Consider the following 16774-nt stretch of genomic DNA (forward strand, 5'->3'; position numbering starts at 1 on the left):
CAGATTTTATTGACAGTTGACAGACAGGAGTATTAGAGTATTAGCCATTTTCAAACGGTGCTGAGTACGTACTGGTTATAAGCTTTTTTCAAGCGGGTAATTTTAATTGTAACCACACTTATATTTTGGTTACCCTCCGTTGACCACTTTTTCATCCCTTAATAAGACTTTTGAATGTTTCTCGAGAAAGGTTATAATATTGTTATTTGCTTTGTGATTTTTCTTACTTTTGAATGATATAATTTTGCAGTATATATTTTTATTATTTGAATTATAAAATAACAACAAACAATTCATTTCATTTATTTATAAAACATCTTTCTTTTGACGATTAATTATGATTTAATTCTAATACTTAACTAAATATCCAGGTACACCAGAAACTAGATAACTGCCATACGTCTCAGTGATGGTGGTCCACGCCTGTAAAACCGAACGAATTAAACCTTCTTTATTTCGTGGGCTTCTCTTTCCACTTCAATTTTCATAAATTCTCATATTTTTCCAATGAAATTAAGATCTGGTGAAGCTGCTGGCCATATGGAATTTTTGTCAGTTAGTGTTCTTGCATCCAAGCTTGAGTATTGGCATGAGTATGACATCTTGCATTATCCTGCTGAAAACGCCATCCCTCTGGATATAAAACATGAGCCGTTTCAAGAAGAAAGCCATTTAAAGTATCACAATAGTTTGCACTATTGGACAGTGCCATTAGCTATACAGAGAGTTGTAGCACCACGTTGAGATATTGCTCCATTATTTTAGTGAGAAATTTAGAAATTTGAACGGTAACATTTTCTCTTGACAGGATTTTGAGATAGTTTGCACCAATCTGGAAACAACTCTTTATAATAACAAATATTGTTGAAATTATCTCCTTAAAAACGTTGACAAAATCTTCGCTGCTTTTGTAGAAGTGTTATTGCAGTGACTTTTACTGGTTACCTTGATATGTAGACTTGTCTTTCCAGTGTCATAGGGGCAATTTATGGATACCCATTTATTCTTCGTTGATTTCTAACTCTGCTGATCGGTCAAAACCCTATGCTCGAATTTTATTGACCTAAATTCAGTAAAGCGTTTACTAAATTGGTCACGTTAGTATTAATATTAACTTATTATATGGGGAAAAACGAAAAACTAGAGATTAGTTTAAAATATTTGTAAATTTTTTTTTGTTTACCAGAAATAAAAAAAGCAATTATACTTATTGAAGGGTAGTAGGTGTTTGTTAAAACATGGTGATTTATGTGATGAAAATTTGTTCTTTTTCTCTCATACCACGGCAGAAACAGTTGAAATAATTGATATATTTTTTGGAACAATATAGGAGGCAACGAAAGTATGTATTGGCACTTATTGCTAAATTTCGAAAAACTGGATCAGTGGCGAATATTGGAAATTGTAACAGGCACTAGTCGACTTATAGTATTCAAAAAACTCTATATCTTGTAAAAGAACCGAATAAAGACAACTTCGATCGGCGATCACAGTTTTGTGAAATTAGGAGTGAACCAATTATTAATGATTAAAATAACTTCTTATTTACATAGGTTCTTCTCTGGTGAGTGATCTTTTTTCTTAAATGGTGTGGATACTAATCCTAGAGTATATCGCGTGACGTACATGTACATCATGAGATACCCATAAAAATTAAATGTTTAGGCTGATATCTTTAACGATAATTTAGTCGGTCCATTTTTCTTACCTTGTAATATCTAACAGGTAAAATGTACTTAGATCTACAAGATTGCTGATTGAGATCTACTTCATTATGCGTATTGTGTATTTGCTCATTTTTGTATTTCCTTTTATTATTTATTTCAGAACTTTCTATGGTAATTAAGTTAAGTTAGTATCTGTAATAAGTGGCCTTGTAGCTGTTGATACTTGTAATAAGTAAAGAAACTAAGACCACATGGAAATTGAATGGCCGGATCAATGGCTATAATTAAAAATCAAAATGACAAATATTCGAATTCAAATACGTTTTTTGGATAGAATTTATAATAGCAAATAGAAGTGTCCCTCGATGAATACAAAGACTATGATTACAGAAAAATTAACTCTCGAACCATCTATATGCAATGAGGGCAGTGCCGATGGTGGAAGAAAGAGTATAGCATAAGGAGACACATAGTATATAACATACTATTACTACTAGAAATGCAGTAATTATGTATGTCTATATTTGGGTATAACGCTCATTATGCTAAGGTGTTTTTTTAAGAGGCAATACTAAAAATTCATATATTATAAAAAATAATCAAACATGAATATAGTTTGTTCTGCTAGTATTTTTAATTTAACCTGTTTGGAAAAAGCACTCCAAGAGTAACTTTTTGTTCCTGGAAGACTGTTCCATATTTGCACGTATGACAAAATCATTGTTGTTAGAGCTGTTGTGTAAAACTGTTCAAATTCCTAAAGCTGACCCCTCAAATGACGTTGGCCGTTTGTTATTATGCGATATTAAAACGTATGAGTGTGGAACAGTCAGTCTTCTGTTTTCCGTATTCAAAACACTCGCGTTAAGGTAAGATGTAATGTGATTTTTATTCAACGCCATATTACTTGACCCCACTTTCTATTCAAGAGTTTAGTGTTTGTACCACTCTCTTTGGAGTTTGTATATTAGGTTATATGGTATTTGGGATTTTTTTAATTCTTAAGTGTACCCTTCGTAAATAAAATCGACTAGTCCGAGCGCTTTTTAAAGAAGCTAACGCGGCCTTTTCGTAATAACCTCTGTTTCGTTTTCATTTTCAATGCGTCACCCTGTATATATAACCAAAACCGCTTGTATATATATGGTTCGTTTGAAAAAACTTCTCAAGCTGATAGCGAATTCTATTGGAAAAAAATTGTGGCACTAGGGCGGCACCGACACTGGTTCGGTTCAAGTAAAAAACCGCACTGCTGCATTGCCAAGAGTTTTTGGATTTAGCCTTGTAGAGAAAAATTGGCTATTGTTAGTTGGGTTAAGTTTTACGTTACCTTCCCTTAAAATTTAGTTTTGCTTATATGCAATTATTTATCAACTTCCCTAAATAATCACGGCCATGTTTTCTACATACGGGATAGAAACTAGAGCCGCACGACCTCTCCTAGAGCTCGTGCGGAAGGCTGGGTGCACTCAGGGCAAAAAGTGCCACTGTTTTGTTATCTATAATCTGCACTAATTACACCAATGGTTTGTAAGTTTTGCCCTGGTTCTGTAGCTGTGCTACATTTTTACCCCAATAGATTTCGCTATTAATTTTTTGACAGCCATTAGGCGTTTTCAAACGGTACTGGTTATAAATCTTTATCAAGCGATTGTTATTTGGTTTTAACCATATCAATTACGTGTTGGTTATCCTTTGGTTGATTTCGCTCTGTTATTCCGGACTTTAGAGTTTTTGAAATGATACTTGATAGATTGGATTATTTATCACACACATAAAAAAGGCTTTAAGAATTAATACCTTTCTAGCTCAAAGACCAAATAAACCGACATTTAATTCTAAATGAAGAATTATTATACAGGTCAAAGAAAAAATAACAAAAATTAACAAGCTAAAAATGCTAAAACAAGTTAAAACGCCCATGTTAAGTAAAACTTAATTATATTTAGTATTTTTTTGTACAAAATACAAAAAATCCAAGTTATTTACAAGAATGAAATCGTCATAAATAAAATTGTATTTTGAACTTACAAATGAAATGAACACATGCAGAACACTCGAGAATTAACAATTTTTACTCGTTTTAACTGCCATTCTTCACCTTAAGCTCCGCAAATTTCTGTCCTAGGACTTTCATAACGTCTGCGTGTTTTTTTGACGGTTCCTTATACCGTGCATAATTTTCTTTCACGAAAAGCGCAAACCCCGTGGGCTCTTTCTTTGGCGTTGCCGGAACAGCTTTTCTGCCCTGTTTGGTGGACTTGTTGAGTAATATTTCAAATTTGCCGAAGCAGTGACCGCACCGTTTGGTCTTGATGTCAAGTGATTTTGAGTGGCGACCAAAACTAAAATAGCAAATACTGGAAGTGAAATTGTGAAAAAAAAACAATTGGATATTAGATGAATTTTCGACAATAAAAACAGTTTAAAATTAAAATTGTAATTTTGTCAAATATTATTTTGAACTTCACTACTACTGGTAAAGTCCAATGTCTGTTACTTTACTAGTAGTAGTAAAGTACCTGGGGGTTTATATTGACAGGAACTTTAAATTAAAATTGCATGGTGACTATAAAAGTAGAGAGATAAGAAAAACGATTTATAAATTCTATCAATTACGAGAATTCATGGCACTTCAATAATTATGGTATAAGAATCTGGGGTGGTGCTAAGTTAATAATAACCCAAAAATATGAATGAAAGTAATATGTATTAGGTTTTATACGAAAAACCAAAAAGATTCCCTTCTTTAGAGTTTATTTGTGAAAAGAAAGACCCTGAGAATAAGAGAAGTCTACCTCAGAAATATACTCAATTACATGACAAGTAGTAACAATTATAAAACTATCGTTGTGCGAATTAATATCACAAGATCTGTTACAAAGTTAGGTTTAGTAGACACGCTCACTTATTATTATAAAAGAACTAAGGTACCTACATTAGTCAAACCAGAAATTGTCATACATACTATGGCTAAGAGACGACAAACATACATTTCTTTAAAATTTCCAAATTTTTTTTAAATTACAAATATCATCATCGGTGAAATTAAAGAAATTTTGTTTAATCAATCATAGTGAGTTATTCCACCTCTTTTCACATAGGATAGCCGCCTTATATAGCTATGTGAATAGAGCTTTGGAGATTCCGATGTCGGCTAAAGGTAGAGAGAGGGAGTTGTCTATTGTTAGACGAATAGCCGTTATATATAACTTCAACCCTAAATTAGTGAATAAAATTCTATTGCGTAATGCATCCGAAAATTCCAATATTCCTAATAGTCAAATAGTATTTTTTTTTACCTTCAACTTATAAACAAAAGCCGAAAATATGGACATCACTCTATAAAATACAAATCAATATATTTCTCAAAACATTGTGGACTTTTCGGTTTGTTAGCAAAACGTTGGATAGAAACAAATAGTTTTCTTTAACAAGTGCACCAATGCACCCACAAAATATCACTTCATAAATATGAAATATACCAAGTTAGAATCCCGGATTTTAACGATTTAATTTGGCTGTGGTTTTCTTTAGATAAAATTATACCTATTACATTTCTGATATTTTATTATCAAAAGTTATTATCAAAGAAATAAAATTATTGTTGAACAGTCAGACGATTTTATCTCCAGAATTCTTAATTTTATTTGACTCTAAAGTTTTTATTTCAGAACATGGATAAACAAACAATACACAAATTGTAAAAAAACAGAAAAATCAAAAACAAATCTGCGACTTAAAATTTAATCTTACTCCTACAACTACGGCGAAAAAATAAGTCTCCGGTAGGGGATTGGAAGTGGTAGAATAACAAAAAGTAGTTTAATATAGCTGCTTGAGAAATCCTTTTACAACCCATAAGCCTTTAAGAAGCAACGCATAATTTTAGAAAAAAATATGCTTTGTTGACTATATGTTCATCTGTTTGATTGCAAAGGCCAACAAGGAAAAATTTTATTACATTCCTCTACTTCTTCCTTTTTTTAATAACCTTTGGGCAAATCTGTTTTTCTTGCTCCTCAGCTGTTAATATTACTCTGATTTCAATTCTAAATTGCTAATTCTCCTTTCTACTGTACAAGATTGGATCCGAAAGAAAGGCTGATCCCAAGTGTTTTTAACGGATCTAAATGCTCAATGGAAACGGGGATCATTATTGATGAAAACTCACCTGTACCCGCAGTCGGTGCATTTATACGTATATTTACTATTGATTGCATAGGAGTGACATCGGCTAATCGGAGGCAATTCCGGAAACGTTTGCATTGCTTTAAAAGCCCTAGAAAAATACAAATTATTCCCTATGTTAAATCATATAACGTATTCAGACTAAAGATCTTCAAATAAAATGACATCTTAATCTGATTTGTTTTGAACATTGAAAATGAAAATAATAAACTCCAGTAAAGTGATATAATCGTTATAAAATTAGTATAATCGTTATAAAAATAATAGTATATGTTTCACTTCCATACAAATTTAAAAACTTGACTACGCACCAGCTTTTCCAAAAGGGTCCATGTCCATCTTGAACTTCATTGACGATCCACGTTGCGGCGTGACACATTTCGTGAATCAGAGTGTCCCTTACTCTATCTGCTGAATCTAAGACTTTTGTCGAAAGAGCTATTCTTACCTTATAAATAAAAAAAGGCATTTTAGCACATAATTGTAAAATATTAACTTTAAGTAGTAAAGCAAATCGTTCTGTTTCAATGCAAGTAGGAACCATTTGATACCTTAAAGTGAGATTAAATCTTGCATTCATAGATTACATAGAAATTCATTTTATTAATAAAGAAGGTCCTAATTTTTAAATATAGCCGTAACTTGGCAGAAGTTACTAGATCTGATATTTCCATTTTTAAATTCAAATTTGCCGAAAAATAATTACATGCACTAACTTTCCTTTCCACTACACCAGTTCTCCTCGTAATCTTCTTGCAGTAGCAAAGACCGGCAGTTTTTCTTAGCTTATCGTTCCACTCCAACTCGGTATCTTCTGGCAACGCATTTTTAAAAATGTTCTCATTATACAATTTAAATAATCTATTGCACAATTCTATTTTGTTTTGTTTAAACTGACTGCGAAAAATTCGGGCTGAGAAGTCACATTTATCTAGTGGCACACAACCTGAAAATGATAATAAAATTCAGTAGTAGAAGTTTTATTTAGGATATTTTATTCTAGTTGTTAAGTAATAGTAAATAGAGGTTCCTAATAGGAAAGTCCCAGGGTTTTTTGGTGATGAATTGCTCACACATACGCTATCCGGTTCCTTATGTACAAGTTTTCAGACATCCTCAGTACGATTTTTCCTAAAGTATGGAATTTGTGATTCTCCTAATTTTTAATTCCGGCAAATCTGAACATATTTTCAAATCAACAACTGATGAAATGTTTCAATGTTAATTTTCCAGGACTTTATTACATTACCATACTTATTAAAAAATTTCACAAGTGAAAGTGTATATACCGACCTTTTAAGGCCTTTTACAGTGTCTCATAGAAGTTTGGTTGGTAAACTTGGGAGCCTATGAATTGATGGAAAGTACTTAGCATGAAATATCTAAGTACCCTCATGTATTAGTAGTAGTAATTTTCATTCAAAAACTTGTTGGTACATAATTGAAGGAAATAACGTCCAATACAGAAAAAAAAAATAAAATACTTATTAAGACTAAGCTGAAATAGAATAGATAAACTATATTTTGTCTGTCTATCTATAACATACAACATTATATAACATTTAAAACAAATTTAATAGAAATAGAATTATATTAACAAATTTAATTCAATAAAAATACCAGTAAAATACTTCAGAAAATACTTATATCGCATTAATTCATCACCCAATTTAAACAAACAAAATTACCCCAAACCACAGTATAAAGAACAAGACAGTAGGTTCACTCTGTTGCGGCCGTTTGAAGTAGGGACTTCTAAACAGTGCCGACTTTTTTTACGCGGTCGTAAATGATTATTTAGTTTCGACGGCAATCCTTTACGATATGGGGGGTGTTTGAAACAGTTTTAATAAGGAATATTTTCGTACATAGCGGCGGGCAGCGTGTAATATATGGAATTTTTTGAAATTAAAGGCACTTTGTATTATTGTTAAAATGAAATTGAAAGAATATTATTAAGTATCTCTTTTGAACAAATAACTGTAAGAAAAACACTTGGTAGATAGCTTTAAAATTAAGTTTATTAGAATGTACACAATTAAATCTTAGCTTTACGTTCCTTTCATGCTCTTTTCTTAACTGACCAAGAAACTACCTACCTAATATTACATACACTTAATTAAGAATAACTTCGTTAATATACCCATTTTTTAAATATTTAATAAAATTTACATAATAATGTGATAACAACACTCAGCATATGGAACTCGGTAAGAGTGAAATATAAAAAGGCAGTTAAATAAAAAAAACTTATTAAATGCCTAATTATTTGCTTTTTAAATATCCCCTATTTAAAAAGCAAAAGACAAACCACTAAAATTCAAATAAAACGAAAATAGGTGTTTTACAACCTAGAATTCATATAAATATTCAAAATAAATATAGTTTTACATTGGGGATTATAGTACACATCAATATTTTGAAACTTAAACCCTTAAAAACCACCCTTAATGACGAAAAAAATGCAGTTTTAAGTATGGTTAGACGGTATAAGTGGCTAAAATTTATATCATTCAAATGATTGCAATGCAACTAATAATAAATCGGATAGCTTTCACTATTAAAAACCACCACTAATAACAGAATATTACCAAAAATTTTGCATTTTTTTAGATTAAAATCACGATTTAAAAAAAATATGTACTCTAAATCGCTGACACTTTTTGAATTTTTTTGTAGGATCTCAATTTTCCGAGATATTTAAGAAATACTGAAGAAAAGCGTGTATTTTTTTCTGTAAACTAATCCATTTTTATTTTTTAAAAATGTAAATTCCCTTTTACTCCTGCAGCCATCTACGCAACTTATCGCCGGCATTTTTAAAGTACAAAATTTCCGCACAACGCTATTATAGTTCTAATATTGAAGACGCCCCTGTATAACGCAGTCGCCACCGGGCAGCAAAAAAGAGTAGCATCAGAAAGCGAGTGAGAAAGGCAACATTTTGGGCGGCGCTTAGAGTGATCCTTCTATTCTAGTTTATGTTCGGTGCCCAAACCAACATGCTACATAGGGGCTAAACAGGCCTGTACTTAGACACTGTATAATGCTCAATATTAACAAAGTGTTAAAAAAGTTTTGTTTTAAAGGTTTTGGTATGTCTTTCATGCTTGAATGCATGAAGTTTGAAAGTTTATTAAAAAAATTCATGCAGGTATACAAGGAACTTCTTTTTGTCAAAGACAGTTTATGTCTTGGGACATTTAAATTATAGCTTCTCATTCTGCTCATGATTAAGTCATAAATGAGTGAACAAATGGGAATGTTTGAACACAAATATGATTCAAATATATAGGTAGCTGAAAAAGCAAGAATGTTCAATAGCTTGCATTTAGCTTGATATGGCATTTAGTGCCATTCCCAAAATAACCCTAATTTTTTTTTGATTGACAGGAAGTACTATAACTCTATGACGCTTTATAGATGCTTAGGTAAAATTCCAATTCAATTCCAACAATTATATAAATAAAGGAAATATTTAAATGAAGTAGAAAGCTGAAAATTTGGGAGTAAATGCAAATAGTGATCTTACATTTAAATTTAAAATTATTTAAAATGATTACATTTAAATTTATAATTTTAAATTTACTACTTAACAAAACTTGCATACACTAATAATATGCACCAAATACATGAAATGTATCTACAGTAGTTTGATACTGCAAAAAAACTCAATAATCTAGTCAGTAAAGAAATGATGATAAACAGATATCTAAGGTGTTTTTACCTTATAATATTCTAAATGGTTTTATGTTGAATTTTATAATTCAACAGCCTTTAAAAGAAAGTCAAATATTGTTTTACTGAAAGTATTAGTGTTCTAAAGCATTTCTATTTTTTGTATATTATATTATTGTATTTGTAATTTATTTGCATATTTGACGGTTCTGTTACATCTGTATATTGACAAAATAAATATATTTTAATTAAAAATAAATGTAGATCATGGTTTGTGCCACTTAGGTTAACTCTTACAGATAAAACAATTATAAAGTATAATAAAAAAATTCCTACCTGATAATGACTCCAGAAAAGAATACTTTGTTGGTTTCTGTGGCATCATACTTTTTCTCTTAACTTCCAAAAATTCAATTTGCCTATCATATTCATCATCCGTTGACACATCTTCATCGCTACTTGAGGAACTTTTACTTTTGATTCTTCCTATTTGTTTTATTTTTTCAGAAATTTTTAAAGGATAGTTTTCCTTATTTGTCATACTGTTCCCTGGTTTCTTTTTTGGTACATTGCTTTTACTTTCATTATCATCAAAATTTAATTTGGTTTTTACATTATTCAATGGAGAATCGCGGTTTTCAAATCCATCGGAATCAGAATCGATGAGGCCCTTCAGTTTTTGTATCCAAGGAGACTGAATAGGTGTCTTCAGTTGATCAAAATTCAATTTTTTTGTAGCTGGTAAATTAGTTTTTTTAATTGGTTTTTTTGCTCTAAAATAAATACTTTTTATATGGACTCATCAAAAATACAAGTAAGGTTATTTATGCATAACACAGGTATAATAGAAATTTGTAAAATTTCATTTGCTAGTTAAATTAAAAAAAAATACTAACCTTTCAGTTTTTGGTTCCTGAATATTTTGGATTTTTCTTGGATTCCTTTTTTTGGGCTCAGACATTGGAAGAAGTACTTTATCCTCTTTCTCTCTCCATTTTTTTCCATATAAAGAATCAAGGAGAGAAGCAACTTCTTGAATATTTTGATTGGTTGGAGTGTTATCTACTTTTGGAGTAAAGTTCTTTTTTCTGGTAGTAATAAAGGCATTACTTTTGATTGGGGTAACAGGACTATCTTCAATCATTATTATAGCACTTTTTAAACTATCAGTTTTACTGTGGTGATAGTCCTTATTATTATTTTTTTCTTTCAAAAGAGTATTTTTTGAAATATTCTGTTTTTTTATTCTAGATTTTAGGCTTACATCTAATTCTAAACTAAAGGAATCATCTGAGAGACTTTTCTTGTCCATGGAGTCTTTTTTCTTGGGTGTTTGTACTTTTGAATCAGTCTTACTAGTGGAATCTTCACTAAATCTTAGATTAAAAGAACTATCAGATAAATCTATGCCTTTTTTGTCTTGTGTTCCTGTTTTTAAGTTGGATGAATTCTCATAGAAAGTTTCATCAATTACACTAACTTTATCATCTAAAAAAATGAAATTCAGTTCATTTCATGCCAAATAGGTTATGGAGGCTATACAAAACTAAACAAAAAATTGTATAAAACCTATAAATATTAATAAAATTTTTTTATTAGCCAGTTTGAAACAATACTTTAATCATTTTTAGGTTGGTGATTTTTGAATTTTGAGAGAAAAAATAATACAGTCATTGCCAGCAAACTAACTTTTTGCATATAGAAACAATATGCTACCATTTGCCCAAAATATTCGTGTAACTTAGGATTACAGAAGAATAACATTCCCAACCAATCTTCTCCAAATCTGGGAGAAAATAGTACAATAAATGGTAAAAAAAGTGAATTTTCTTATTTAATTTTCCACTAACTAGTTGGCCACTACTGTAAATATTATAGAAAAATATGTAGCCTAAAATTCAGATTCACAGTTTTTATCCTATATTCACTACATAGAGAATTGCTTTTTTCTACAACAAAAATACTATGGAGTTTGACTCACCAAATTGAAATCACAATATTATTGGACTTTTAAGAATTTCAACCCTCAAAAATCCTCCCTATTGTGCCACAATATAAACATAATATGTTTTAAAGCAATTTTGTATATAATTGGATTTTTGGTATTATCTGTAGTGATCCTTACATTTTCAAATGACCTTTTTCTTTTCTTGTCCTTTAAAATCACACCAGGACTTAAAATTCTGCAGACCAGCAGCATGTATCATAATCAAGTCGCAAAATTAAAAAAAAATTATTTTAAATCCTTACCATTTTTTTTGTCAATAAATAACTCATCAAACCTGTGAGTTAAATAGTCATTAAAACTAGAACAAGCAGCTATTTTATCATTATCTAAATTGGACTGCTCCTCCCCATATATTGTTGAGACTTGACTGAAAAACGTTTCAGACTTTTTGTCACCATCTACATCTTGTAACCACTGCTCAATAATTTCATTTTTTTTACCGGTACTTCCTTGTGATAAAGGAAATTTGTCAGTTTTATGTAAAATAGGTGGCTCTGAGTCCTCTGAATCTGTTGAGTCAATAATAATATCTGGTTTGCTGAGAGAGTTTGAACTGTGAATACTTTCTGAGCTTTCAGTATTAACTTCTACAATACTTAAGTCCTGGTTTCTCATATTTAATGATTCGTCAAATGCTGCTGAGCGTCTAAAGTGTTTTTTCAGAGCTAATCTCGAGACTAAAAAGTATTATTGCTATTTTTTAAATAATCTCTATGCTATTAACGTATAAACTTACCTTTTTTTATTTTCAAAGTTTTCTGTTTACCCTTAACTTTTGGGGACATGGAGCTGAGCAACTCAAATGATTCTTCCATTTTGTTTTCCTTAAAATTCCAAGGGTTTAATATTTAATCTCGAAATATTGTAAATGTAAGATATATTTTAAAAATTTAAACTATTTATTAGTCTCAAAATTAAAAAAAAAAAACAGTAAAATTCCGATTGATGATTCTGACATTTCTGACAGGCAAATTTTTTGACATGACCATGAAGAATGCTATAGAATAGGAAATCCCTGTGGCCTAATTTTAAAGCTGGTGAATTGCCGAAAATGTCCCTATTGATTGGATTCGAATTTATAAAATTTATAAAATGCCGGCAAAACTGCTTTAATATTTTTGAGAATTGTAAAACATAGTTCAAGAGGCCGCGAACTAATTCGGAGTAATCTTGATAGGTCATTGATGTCTCTATAATGGTTTAATGTTAAATATTATAGTAAGTGTTTTATATTCGAGAAAAAATAGAGTTGATATGAATCTAAGAAATTATTCTAAAACGTTCTGGAAACATCTAAAGTACTTAAATGTAAGTCAATCTGAGAGTGATACAGGTTTGGAACTTCTGCAGATGATTTTAATAATTTATTTATAAATAATACATTTAGAGTACCTTCTTTGAGTTCTGAGAAAGATGGGGACATATTAAGTATCTACAGGCGTCAAAGTTTTCGGTCCACTTAGTAAGTAATACTATAGGTGTAGACAATATTAATCTGAAAATGCTTGCATTTGTCTTTCCAGAATTGATGGAACGTTTTACGTCTATTATTACTTTATGTATTACAACATTATTGTTTTTCATTCATTATTCATTATTGTTTCATTCATTCATTCATTGATTGCCATAAGAGCACGTCAGTTTAAAAGTCATCCATTGAATACTCAACGGATAGATCCACCAAAAGCGAAGACTACAAGAGAACGACAAGCAGACAAGAGAGAGAGCGGGGTAAGACTTCGGACGACTCCTCTAAGTTCCTTAAACCCCATATTAAATCCCGTACTGATCCCAGACTAGCAAAATCACTCCAAACCCCGATCTGGGAGCTGGCAAAGCGCCACCCCAGAGTGCGGAAATTAGGCAAAGCGAGGAAAGCGTACGCAAACTCGAGGAGAAAATTCGGGAACGAGATTTGCAAATTGAGAGAAACGCAAACGAAATGTATGAGATTAAACTTAGATCTCTTCTCTCAGATCATCGAGAGAGTACAATTGTTTGAACAAAAGATAAATAAGTTAATCTCTGAAAACCAATCTCTCAATGGGCAGATCTCGGACTTGAAATGCAAACTCGGGGAGGTGTTGACTCAAAACGAAACCCTTACCATCAAAAATTCCGAACTCAAAGAGAAACTGACGGCACAGGGGGGTCTGGCTAGTGATGATAATCAAAAGGAACGTAAAAATAAAAGAACCAGGGAAGACGCGAGCCTGTCTCCGCCCTCACAAGACAGAGGCGAGCCGGCCTCGGAAATGGTTCACCCTGAAATAACAACAAACAGGGAGCCAGTCCCCTCAACATCGTCAGTGTCAGATCCCATCCAAAACTCCACCGAAAATCCTACGCCAAAATTAAAAAAAAATCCACTGTACATGCCCTTAAACGACCTTTCACGAGCACTGATTCCATCACAAATATTAACAAAGTCCCAAAAGTAGTGTTAAGAGACACAAAAAACTGGGCCGCAAAATACAAGTTATTTTGTGAAAAAAAAATAAACATCGTAAAAGTCCAGAAAGACAGATTGGGATTAGCGCTCTTTCCCAAAACTCCTAACGACCACCGGGCACTAACAGGACTTCTCAAGGAGGAGGGAATGGAATTCCATTCCTTCTTCCTTGAGGAGGACAGGAAACTGAACGTGATATTGAGAGGACTTGACCAAAAAACTTCAAGCTAGAAGAGGTCGAGGAGGAGCTGAGAGCGATGGGGTTTGAGCCGGAGGAACTGGGCTGGCTTAAAACCAGCCCACAGACCTCATCAGATTCCTCGTCCCCAAAGAACAGGAGAATTTGTTTGAAATTGATAACATTTTAAAGATTAGGGTCCGCGTTGAGCGCTTAAGGACTCAGACTATTGCAAACAGGAAGCAAATTGGGCAGTGTCATCGCTGCCAGGAATATGGTCATTTACTGAGTAATTGCAACGCAAAGCCGCGTTGCCACAAGTGCAAGGGCAAACATTTCTATTCAGAATGTGTAAAAAATAGAGCAACCCCGGCTGAGTGTTGCAATTGCGGCGGTGACCATCCGGCGAGCTAATGGCGCTGCCCAAAAAACCCAAATATAAAAAACACAAACAACCAAAAAAAAAGCTTCGCTGAGACCTTGAGAACGACCGACTCGGACTCTAATAACAGGAGGGCGGAGCCAAAGAATGGCAATACATCATCGTACATGAAACGGCCCGAGCTATCAGTTAAAAACACAAATCTCCTAGATCTCTTAAGTTTGGCCGACGGGATCCTGGAAAAAAAATCGATAACTTAATGGCAAAACTGGAGAAATTAAACTCCAACCCGGCGATCAAACTATTGCTGGGAGTCGAGGTCTAGGTTCTCGCAGTGTCCGTTCGTTTCCTTCCTAACATGTCCAAATCCCAATTCCCATCCTTAATAACCACACAAAAATAAACCTCATACAAAACCCAATCCAACCGGCAAAAACCTAATTTATCATCAAAAAGCACCGTAAAGGACCGGTTACGTTCACACCTCCGCCCGACCTTTTCTCGCTAGCCAAAAGTTCCGCAATCTGAGGGGGCGTGGTCTGCTCCACAGGCTCGCGTCCAATACCATCACACCCAGACCTCATAAATACATGCAAACCTATCCCGACCAGTCGGTTCCTATTCTCCGAGCAAGTCAAAAGTCCAAGCACCTAGATGCGACCCAGAATTATAAAAAGATGGCGCCTAATCTCAACGAAAGGATCAATCAAAAGACCCGCAAGAGATTCGCTGCTAGACCGGAAGTATCAGTGCAAAGATGATGATGATGATGTGTTACAACTAAATCATATATTCAGATATCTGGAAAATGGCAAAATGTAATTCCGATACCCAAAAAGGATACTGCAACTTAGACCTGTAAGTTTGCTTCCCATGTCAAAGGTTCTGGAAAGAATTGTTGCTTCTCAACTTTCTAATTTTCTTCCACAAAATAATACTCTTACACAGTCTGGTTTCATACACATCAGTGACTTTTATTATGTCCACAGCACAACAGCCTAGCTGAAAGTCACTCATGATATTTTTACAGATCTTGACAGAGTATTGAATACTTCTTTAGTACTACCGGATTTCAGCAAAGTCTTTGGTATTCTGAATCATAGTCTTTTGTGTGGAAAACATTCTTATTTTGGGTTGTCTAAGGAAGCTGCCGAATTTTTTTTAAGTTGTTTGTTAAATCGCAAACAGAGGGCGATATACAGGGGTAAAGATTCAAGTTATTTGACGAATTCAGGAGGCATTCCTTAGGGTAGACTTTCATAACTATTTAAAATATTCAAAGTATCAGTCATATGCCGATGATTCCCAAATTTATTCTTTCAGTTGCTAATCTGGCGCAGAAAATGAATGATGACCTTAAAAACATTTTAAATATTTCCAGAACCCACTCCCTACTTTTGAATAAAGCAAAAACAGAAGTCAAAGGGTAACTAAAATAGTTTCGGTCATCCTTGGTCTTAAAAATATTACTAATGGGTAAAAATTCCAATTTTTTTTGCAGAAAGATTGGTTTTGAATGACAACTAAAATTTACTGATTTTTGTCGTACCTTAGGAATTCTTGAAGATGACTTATTTTCATTAATTTTGATTCACTTGTTGTCCACTATTTCATATTGCAATGTCCTTTACGATTGGTATTAAGGTAAGAAAATAGGATTTTCCTGCAAAGGATACAGAATTAGCGTATATAAGATTTGCATATGGACTGCGAAAATTTGATCATGTATCAAATAGTTTGCGTGATTCTCACTGGTTGAATCTGGATGAGCGTTTTAAATTACATATGGCTTGTCTTGTTCTTAAATTAAATATGAGTCTAGCTTACCTTCTTTCATTTCTAATAGTTAATTAAACGTGAAAATATCAGTAATTGTCTCACAGCATCTGGCTCTCTTATTTCTAGACACTACACTGCCTCATTACAGAAATTATTTTTAAACAATACCGTAATAATATTTAATGCTATTCCCACCAAAATCAAATTACTTAGGGGTAGTCAGATATTTATAAGAAAAAATGATTAAACGATGTTTTATCACTTAGAACGTAAGCTGTACGATTTTTCTTTTGTCTGTTCAAGGAAACAGTATAATTTTTATTATTATTTAGGTTTAATATTATTATTTAAGACGGTTGCGTAAAAAAGCATATATCTAATATGAACGTCGCCATCAATAGAATAATTACTAACGTAAAATTTATTTCTTTATCATAAA

General features: G+C 32.5%; 1 protein-coding gene across 2 annotated transcripts; it reads right to left on the minus strand.

The window, feature by feature from the left end:
- Window positions 1-3591: 3591 nt before the first annotated feature.
- Window positions 3592-12486, minus strand: LOC126740628 (germ cell nuclear acidic protein). Of its 2 annotated transcripts, XM_050446733.1 has the most exons (8): window positions 12281-12486; window positions 11787-12221; window positions 10433-11024; window positions 9873-10309; window positions 6575-6804; window positions 6170-6306; window positions 5842-5949; window positions 3592-4012 (listed from the first exon to the last, which is right to left on the minus strand). In XM_050446733.1, the coding sequence occupies exons 1-8, from the start codon at window positions 12357-12359 to the stop codon at window positions 3751-3753; spliced, it is 2280 nt and encodes a 759-aa protein (XP_050302690.1). In that variant the 5' UTR covers window positions 12360-12486; the 3' UTR covers window positions 3592-3750. The 2 variants fall into 2 exon arrangements, 1 of the variants encoding a protein (XP_050302690.1); XR_007661960.1 differs by lacking the exon at window positions 3592-4012 and having other exon boundaries at window positions 6565-6804.
- Window positions 12487-16774: the final 4288 nt, after the last annotated feature.

Source organism: Anthonomus grandis, chromosome 9 (genome assembly GCF_022605725.1).
Source record: "Anthonomus grandis grandis chromosome 9, icAntGran1.3, whole genome shotgun sequence".
In the NCBI taxonomy this organism is placed as follows: domain Eukaryota; kingdom Metazoa; phylum Arthropoda; class Insecta; order Coleoptera; family Curculionidae; genus Anthonomus; species Anthonomus grandis.

Coding starts and splice junctions, on each gene's coding strand:
- LOC126740628 (XM_050446733.1), bottom strand. CDS start 12,359: ATGGAAGAATCATTTGAGTTGCTCAGCTCCATGTCCCCAAAAGTTAAG. Junction 12,222..12,280: donor AACTTTGAAAATAAAAAAAG/GTAAGTTTATAC, acceptor AATACTTTTTAG/TCTCGAGATTAGCTCTGAAA. Junction 6,805..9,872: donor TTTTCTGGAGTCATTATCAG/GTAGGAATTTTT, acceptor TATCATTTTCAG/GTTGTGTGCCACTAGATAAA.